At 33.8% G+C, this 8,489-nt stretch overlaps 1 protein-coding gene across 1 annotated transcript; it reads left to right on the top strand.

Annotated features, from left to right (window-relative positions):
• The first annotated feature begins 6,302 nt into the window (after positions 1 to 6,302).
• Positions 6,303 to 7,633, top strand: LOC141668818 (putative aquaporin TIP-type RB7-18C). Its single transcript, XM_074475834.1, has 3 exons — positions 6,303 to 6,632; positions 6,737 to 6,987; positions 7,115 to 7,633. Exons 1-3 carry the CDS (start codon positions 6,506 to 6,508, stop codon positions 7,487 to 7,489), a joined length of 753 nt encoding a protein of 250 aa, XP_074331935.1. The 5' UTR covers positions 6,303 to 6,505; the 3' UTR covers positions 7,490 to 7,633.
• The last annotated feature ends 856 nt before the right edge of the window (positions 7,634 to 8,489 follow it).

Here is an 8,489-nt window from a genome sequence, read left to right as displayed (position 1 = left end):
TCTCTATACACCAAACTGGAGATCTCGACATAAAGCTCAAGTACAGAATGCAGACAAGTTCTAAATATTCAAGATTATCAATCAACAAACGATCTAATCACTTAGATTGAAAAGTCTACAAAAGCAGCTTGAAGAGTACAGGATCAAAGGCCAAGATTAACTGATAAAGAAAATTCACAGATTCACAGGATTTGCAAAGATACACTAAGTCAAAAATGGAAAGCTTTAGAGATAACTTAAAGTAGGGTTTAGTACATCTTATTGCATGCTGTGTGAACCTATATTTACTAATCTATAAAGTAAACACTGGTCCTTTCTTTTTAAAATTGTATCAAATACATCTAGTTTTACTGGGTACTCTCTCAAGGAAGAAGCTGAGTTCTTTACTTACAAAGAACCCATGATTTGTAGAATAATATTAATTTGATTTTAATATAAAATTAAGTGAGTTTTGAAATATTGTGTGCACTATTTTATTTCAGTTAACATAATATTACTGCATTTCTAATCTGCTTTGTTAACCAAGAAACAAATACTCAAAAAACCTTAAAAATAACCAAAACACATTCACCCCCCTCTTTATTGTATTCATTACCTAATAGAAATGAAAGACATGCAAGTATAAGGGGTGAGAAGGATAAAAAGGAAAGGAAATATTCTAGGGATATAGAGATGTTTGAACAAAGATCGAATGAGCTCAAAGCAAGAGGGCCGAGTAGAATCTCAAATGATGGATTTTCTTGAACATTCAAGTTGGCAGATTTTCAAGAATCAGAGTAAATTACTTCAACAGTTACAAATTGGATGATTGGCTTAAGCTGGTGGAAGCCTTAAGAGGGACATAAATAATTGAAAACTTCAAATGCTAGTAAATCTCAAGGACCTCATCAGGAAAGAACCAAGCTATAAAAAATTCACCTAACAGATGTAATTGTTTAACTACTGTAATTACTCAATGTATAAAGTTTGTATTTGTCAATTTTTATGTATTTGCTTTTAGCTTGGGGTTAGTCTTGTTATCAAGCATGAATTTGTGATAAAAAATATTCTCATAAATTGGGGAGATTGTTGTGCAAGACATGCTTGTGCAATAACAAGACTAAGTCACAATATCCTAAGATTTAGTTGTTTGATACTCAATTTAAGATATTTCTATGAACAAATTAAAGCTAAGGAATAACCTCTGGAAGAAGATCAAGTCATGATCATGTCTCAGAGAAAAGTGTAGAAGCTTGGAGTTGAATAAAGCTGTTCTATTAAAAAATGTTCTAAGTCAAGATATCGACAAGTCACATATCAAGTTATATCGAGAAGTCATTCAAGAAGTCCATAATGACTTATCGAGAAGTCCAAAATGGCTTATAGAGAAGTTTTAGAGATATCGAAAAGTCAAATGAAGATGTAGAGAACTGGAGATATCGACAAGTCATTTCTGCATGTAGAGAATTCAGAGACATCGACAAGTCAAATGAAGATGTGAAGGATTGGAGATATCGACAAGTAAATTTCTCATATAGAGATCTCAGAGATATCGATAAGTCAAAATATGTATGTAGAGGTCTCAGAGATATCGACAAGTCATTTTTATATGTAGAGATCTCAAACATATCGACAAGTCATTTCACATGTAAGGATCTAGAGACCTCGACAAGTCAAGTATACCTATAGAGAACTCAGAGATCTCGATAAGTCATTATAATTATCGAGATGTCACTTCTCTACTTTCCAAAAAAAAATATGTATTAATTTGAGGTCTCGGTTAGGCCAATTGTTGTAAATGTGTAGGTCACTTCACACTTTATACTAAAAAATGATACTCTGGAAAGGAATGAAATATCTTAACTTCTATTAAACCTCAAGTAGGTTTCTTAGAATTAAGAGGCAAATGATAGGGAATAAAAATAACCTTAATTGCGGAGTAAATGTCTCATTAATTAGACCTGATTTGGTCCAAAGGATAAGCCCAATTAATGATGCCCAAAATCCTAATTATTTATTAATTTCGTAATTAATAAAAGGGCTAATTAAACAGCCCAATAAATGTGTACTAATAATGAACTATTTCGACAAGACATAACCTCCAAGCAAACTAAATCCAGAAGGAAAATGATTCATGCTTTTTAGGACTCCAAAGTCCAATCAGAGATTAAGACTTGCCCACCAAGTCACCTAATTCTACCATAATTCCTAGACTATCAGTATTTATATAAAGGGTCTTACCCCCTCATTTTAAGGGACTGTTTTGGACAAGAGCTCCATACATCACCGCCATGAAACCACATCTTAGAGCACAACTCTAAGCATCACGAAGTCGCGAAGGCATCCTACAAGCCACGAGGCATTACCTGGAACGACATATTAGACTCAGTCCTCGAAGGACATCAAAGTCACTACGTCCTTGGTGCGCCCTAAGGGTAAGCATCACCGAGAACTACCTTTTGGCTTGATCCTTGGTATACACCAAGGTACGTAGGCATCTTGTGAGGGCAGATTTAAGCCACGAAACATAGGCGCAACCATTAAAGTTCGAAACGTATCAAAACCTAATATTAAATACACGCAATAAATATACCCACATTTTTTATCCATAACAGTAGCTTTTAGTGATTAATCGATTAATCGGAGTATTAGTAGGAAACAATTTACTTTAATAAATAATAAATAATAATACATAGTTCTATTTAAATTTTATTAAATATTCATAAGATTTACAAAAAATACAACATATCATTAATTCATATTTGATATTTAAGTTTTTTCTACATAATATTATTTTTTATAGTTGGTTTATACATAATAATTACATTTACTACTTTTTTTTGACAAATATGACTTATAGCCTGATAAATGAGTATCAATTTCAAAGAATTCTCTGGGTGAGACAGAGTAAGATTAGTATCTAATATATAAATTCGTTATTTATTTAAAATAGTTGTTTAAAATAGTTACTTATTAAATGAGCTACAGAAGGTTGTGAAGTGAATGATTCAATCGAGCAAATCTCCTAGAAATACGAGAGTAATTCAATTCAAGAAACTAATTCAATTATTTGTGATTTGGATAAATTTACTAAGATTTATGGGCATAGATAGTCAATATAAGTTAATATATGATTATTGAATATAACTAATATTTTAAATTTCAAATTATCCTAAAAAAATATTTTTTTATTAATTTTCACTATTTGACCGAATCGACCTATTTTGTTTCGAATCGGCCAATTTTTGACCCGAATTAGCCTTTTTTTTTTACCCGAATTGACCGTCTTTTAACCAATTTTTTTTAAAATGTACTTTAATTTGATTTCCGATTAATCGAGATTGGGCCCGACCGAACTCTCATCAGTCGGCCTAGAAAAATGAATTATATAACATAAACTCCCGCGTATCCTCTTTTATATTTTTATATATGTATTTTGAAATTATTAGAGGAGACAATCAAAGACTCCCTCTATCCTTTGATTTGTTATCAAGTGACATGGAAATCAAAACAACAATAAATAAACATATAAAACTAGACAAGTTGCAATATAAAATAAAGAAATGACAGAGGTTAGAAGGCTGAGAAACTTTATCTAAACACCCGCCCATATTATAATTTTAATTACAAACATTTGGCTCCACTTTCAGTGACTTTAAGTATAACAAACTTTACACTTTACGGTACTCTATATAATACACTTTACGGTACTCTATATAATACTTGCAGACTTTACTAACCATTTTATACAAAAACATGCTACTCCATAGTTAAGATTTTACAAAGGCTTCAGTGAAGATGCTCAAACAGATCGCAAAAGATGGCAATAGTTTACCCACTTCCGGATTTAAATATTACTCCAGCTTTCCATGATGAAACTACATCTTCATCGAGGACTAACCTCGCTGGAGACCGCTCGACTTCAGAATCAGAATAAAAACCTGGGGCTAAGTCGTGTATAGTTTGCGATTCCATTTAATTAGTTTAATCGACCATAAAAGAAAAATATTCATAGAAAATTAAATGTTTGGTTTTAGGGTTCATGGTGGCGATGGTGCGGTGAAGAGAGAGTAGAAGGAGATGTTGGGTTTGAGTTTGGGTTTGATATACTTCTACTTCCACAGTACTTTGTTGGATTATTTTTTTTTTCTTTTAAGTATGATTAAGTTTCTAATTAAGTATGGTTAAGTTTTTATATTATTAAATAGGTTTGAGCACTGACATAATTTTATGAATATAAAAATGTTAAAAAGTTACTATTTTGGGTAATATAAAGGAATGGAGAGAGACATTTCGAAAACAAAAATGTAAAAAAATGAAAAGGACTTACATTGTAAGTGAGCAAGTCTAGTTGAGACCGAAAGTCAGACACATCAAATAAAAAGGACTTACATTGTACATGAGCAAGTCAGTTCAGAACGAAAGTAAGACTTATCTCCCCCTCAAGCTCAAGCACCATCTTCATCATTTTCTGTAATTGAAGCACATGTTGCAGTTGTTGAATATGCAGAGTTTGGTGTCATTTGTGAACATAAGTTATTGTTAAAATATAGAATGGGACTCGTACACTTGCATCTTTCTCCAACGAGTCACTCTGTTTTGATGCATTGCTGTTGCTGGCGTTACTAATCAATTCGTGAAGGGTCGCCTTGAGACCTGACATTTCATTAGGGTCCTCTGTCGCCTCTTTAAAGATCATTCCTGCCTATAAATCATTAAAAACAGGAAATAAATGCACTAGATTTTTGTTTTAAAATAATGAAAAATAAAAAAAATGGTTTTGAATCCTATAGTGCATAATAAGCTTCGACTGAAGAACTATTTCGTGGATTAATAGTATAAAATTGGTTTAATAACGCCATTGATTGAATATGCTGAAAGGGAATCACTGATAATATATTTATTGAATTATAAGCCCCTGATTTTCACCCCGGAAATGCAATATGAAAAGTGAAACATCTAGTTGAGATCAAATTTGGAAGTCAGAACAGTTAACTTAATGAAAATGGATTGAGAATTTGAAAAAGAAACATTTTGTTGATTATCAATAGATTTGTATAAAGTTTGTGACGGAATATATATGGAATTTGTTGCACATGCTTTCTAAATCGCCATGGATTTCAGCTATATGTAAGTTTCTGGCGAGGAGTATGACACGAGTCTCAACTGCGGCACTTTAGCCAGCTTAGCTGATGTAAATACAGAGAAAGATACTTCCCGGGGGGCCTGTGATGATCGTAACTTCTTACTTCCCTTTCTTATAAGAATCATTAGTACATGTATCATTCATTTGTAGTATATGCACATCTGATCCATATGTGTACATCACGAGGCGGTGGAATCATCTATGCCCCCAGAATTTCATGTGATTATCAATGAAACAGCAGATAATAATGTGTTCGTGTGTGTCTTTATGATAAGAACAGAACTAGTAGATTTTATGATCACAAGTTCTATTATTCTTCTTCACTTAAAGTCTTCCAATCTTATGTTGAATGAGTAAACTTGTGTGTGCGAGGCAAATATTATATGCATGTGGATACTTCTTTGTTGCTGCCAACAGAAGGTAGACTTTGGACTTGTTTTGATAATTTTTGATGGGTTTTTCACTTAATCCTTACAGCAATTGACAAATCATTCCAGCATCACGATTGTGCTGACAATCTTATCTACTTGTAACCTCCTCAATAATTAAAACCAAATCAAACATGTTAGATATGTCCTTTCCTGTTGTGGCGTTTATCTCATTGCACTAACATGTAAGGATGTGATTCATCTGCACCAAGACGTTTGTTTCGACACCATGTAAGCTACTTACGAACTTATCAGTTGTTCATTTAGTTTAATGACCTTTTACTCTTTTATATGATGAACGACATAATTTATAAACATCACCAATGTCATCCATACGAACACCACGATTAGTTACTTATCGCCTAATTATTATGAATACACATCAATATGATCTTGGTTCTCTATAAGAACTTTGGTTTATATATATTAGAAAGAAAATACAAAAGCATGTCCAATCATTGATAAAACTAAAGATGCACTATTATAATAGTGTTAAGGGTGGTTGGTTAACTACAGTGACATACATACTAATCTAGACTTTACATATTGTCTAAATGATGATTAATCATCTCATCATCGAGCCTATCTCCCAACTGATAAGTTTTAAAACTTTCTTTGTTTATCTACTAATTATATTATTCCGACAAAAATAAATAAACCTTGGTTGTCACCTTCATACAATTATCAAATTAAGGTCGGTTGGGTCGGCACCAATGGATATCCTGAAAAAATACTAATGGACCATATAATTTTAGTGGGTAAAATAAAATAACATGAAAAGTATATGATTATGTGTTTGTTTATTCACTAATGTTTAAACTTCCTAGTATATAAACAATGCCACTCTATTTGAACTTGATGTGGTAAAACAAAAACCAAGCAAGTCTTGAGCAATATTTCACACTTTCAAGGCTTATTCTTTAATTTGTAAGGTCCGTAGCTAGCTTTGAAAATGGTGAAGATAGCAATTGGTAGCGTTGGTGATTCGTTCAGTGTTGGATCACTCAAGTGTTACTTGGCTGAGTTCATTGCCACCCTTCTCTTTGTCTTTGCTGGTGTTGGATCAGCCATTGCTTTTAGTAAGTTTTCTCTGCCACAGAATTTTGTTATGGTTTGATTTGGTTTGCGTAAACTCTTTTGATGGTAATTAGACTAATTGTTATGTTGATTTATGAATTTGCAGGTAATCTTACAAATGATGCAGGTTTGGACCCAGCTGGACTAGTAGCAATAGCCATAGCTCATGCATTTGCCTTGTTTGTGGGTGTGTCCATAGCAGCCAACATCTCAGGTGGTCATTTGAATCCAGCTGTTACTTTTGGATTGGCTGTGGGAGGCCACATCACTGTCATCACTGGGTTTTTCTATTGGGTTGCGCAATTACTTGGCGCCACAGCTGCTTCCTACCTCCTTATTTTTGTTACTGGTGGCAAGGTACAAACGCGCGCTAAGTTGCATGCATTTTTGTTCAAGATTTAAGCATCTGCATAAAAGAAATAGATAAATTTAATTCACTTGGGTCAAGCATATTCTGATAAGTGATTCTTATTAATTTTTGCAGGCTGTTCCAATTCATGGAGTTGGTGCAGGGCTTAATACATTTGAAGGTGTAGTTTTCGAGATCATTATCACCTTTGCGTTGGTCTACACTGTCTACGCCACCGCTGCAGACCCCAAGAAGGGTTCACTAGGAACCATTGCCCCTATTGCAATTGGATTCATTGTGGGTGCCAACATCTTGGCTGCTGGTCCATTCAGCGGTGGCTCGATGAACCCCGCACGTTCATTTGGACCGGCTGTAGCTAGTGGAGACTTTTCAGGTCACTGGATCTACTGGGTTGGCCCTCTCATTGGTGGAGGCCTCGCGGGATTCATATACGGTGATGTTTTCATTGGATCATATGGTGCACTCCCTGCCTCTGAAGACTATGCTTAAGAATTTTCCTTGTATATGGAACCTTGTCTGTTTTGCTTTTGTTGGTTCAAGTTGTTGTGATGTTTTGAGATATTGTGTGATGTTGTAGCCTGTACTTTCAACTTGTGAATAAGTAATGTTGATAATCAATTGTTTTCTATTTCATTGTTTTAAGAAAATTTAGTCATCCTTATTTGTGTCCTAAAGAATACTCAACCTGCCTTAATAATTATTGGTAAATGGTTTCAAGTAAATCGTTACAAGTGTTTTCTTAAGTTTTTCATCTTATGAAAGCAAACAATGTTTTATGATAAGACTCAATAATTTTAAGTCGTATCTGGTGCACAACATTCCTGCATTAGTCATTTTCTAATATCCACATTTTTTTAATAGGGCTAGCTAACGAATAGTGTAACAAATATAAACTAAATCATTGCGTCAAAAAAGTGGTCCAAAGATTAATGAATGGGCCGAGAAGTAAGAGGTGATTTGTCGATGCACTGAATTTATGCATTAAACGTTTAAGAAGGATTTCCAAGATATTCAAATCCCCTTAAAATTCATGTCACTGGAGTTTCTGCAACCAACATTTCAAAAACCTGGCTGAATAACATGACTCAACCAACCTCTACCAAACCCCCAACACACTACTGTAACTGCTGTAATGGCTAAACACTGAAATTATTTAGTTTATATTAACTTGGTAACAGATGAACATTTCTTGCCGCTGCTTGCAAATAGCGGTGACACTATTATACACAATCCAAAGCACGCCTAAAATCCGATGGAATTGCAACATGATTGGCAAAGACAAACTCCAGAAATAACACCTAGATAACCTGATAAACCCCAATCATGGCACGATCATGGTCTGATCAACCCAAAGATGATCAGAAATGGCTTGTCTATTAAAATTTTGATCCACATGAACCTTACATATTCATTTTCATCAAATTTTGATAGACTTTAGAACAACCAACCTGAAATTCGTCGGTTTACAAACACGACTGAAATCCGAAAT

This window comes from Apium graveolens, chromosome 6 (assembly GCF_009905375.1).
Source record: "Apium graveolens cultivar Ventura chromosome 6, ASM990537v1, whole genome shotgun sequence".
NCBI classification, from domain to species: Eukaryota; Viridiplantae; Streptophyta; class Magnoliopsida; order Apiales; family Apiaceae; genus Apium; species Apium graveolens.
Note: the sequence above shows the minus strand (reverse complement) of the source record. Positions and strands in the feature narration are given on the sequence as shown.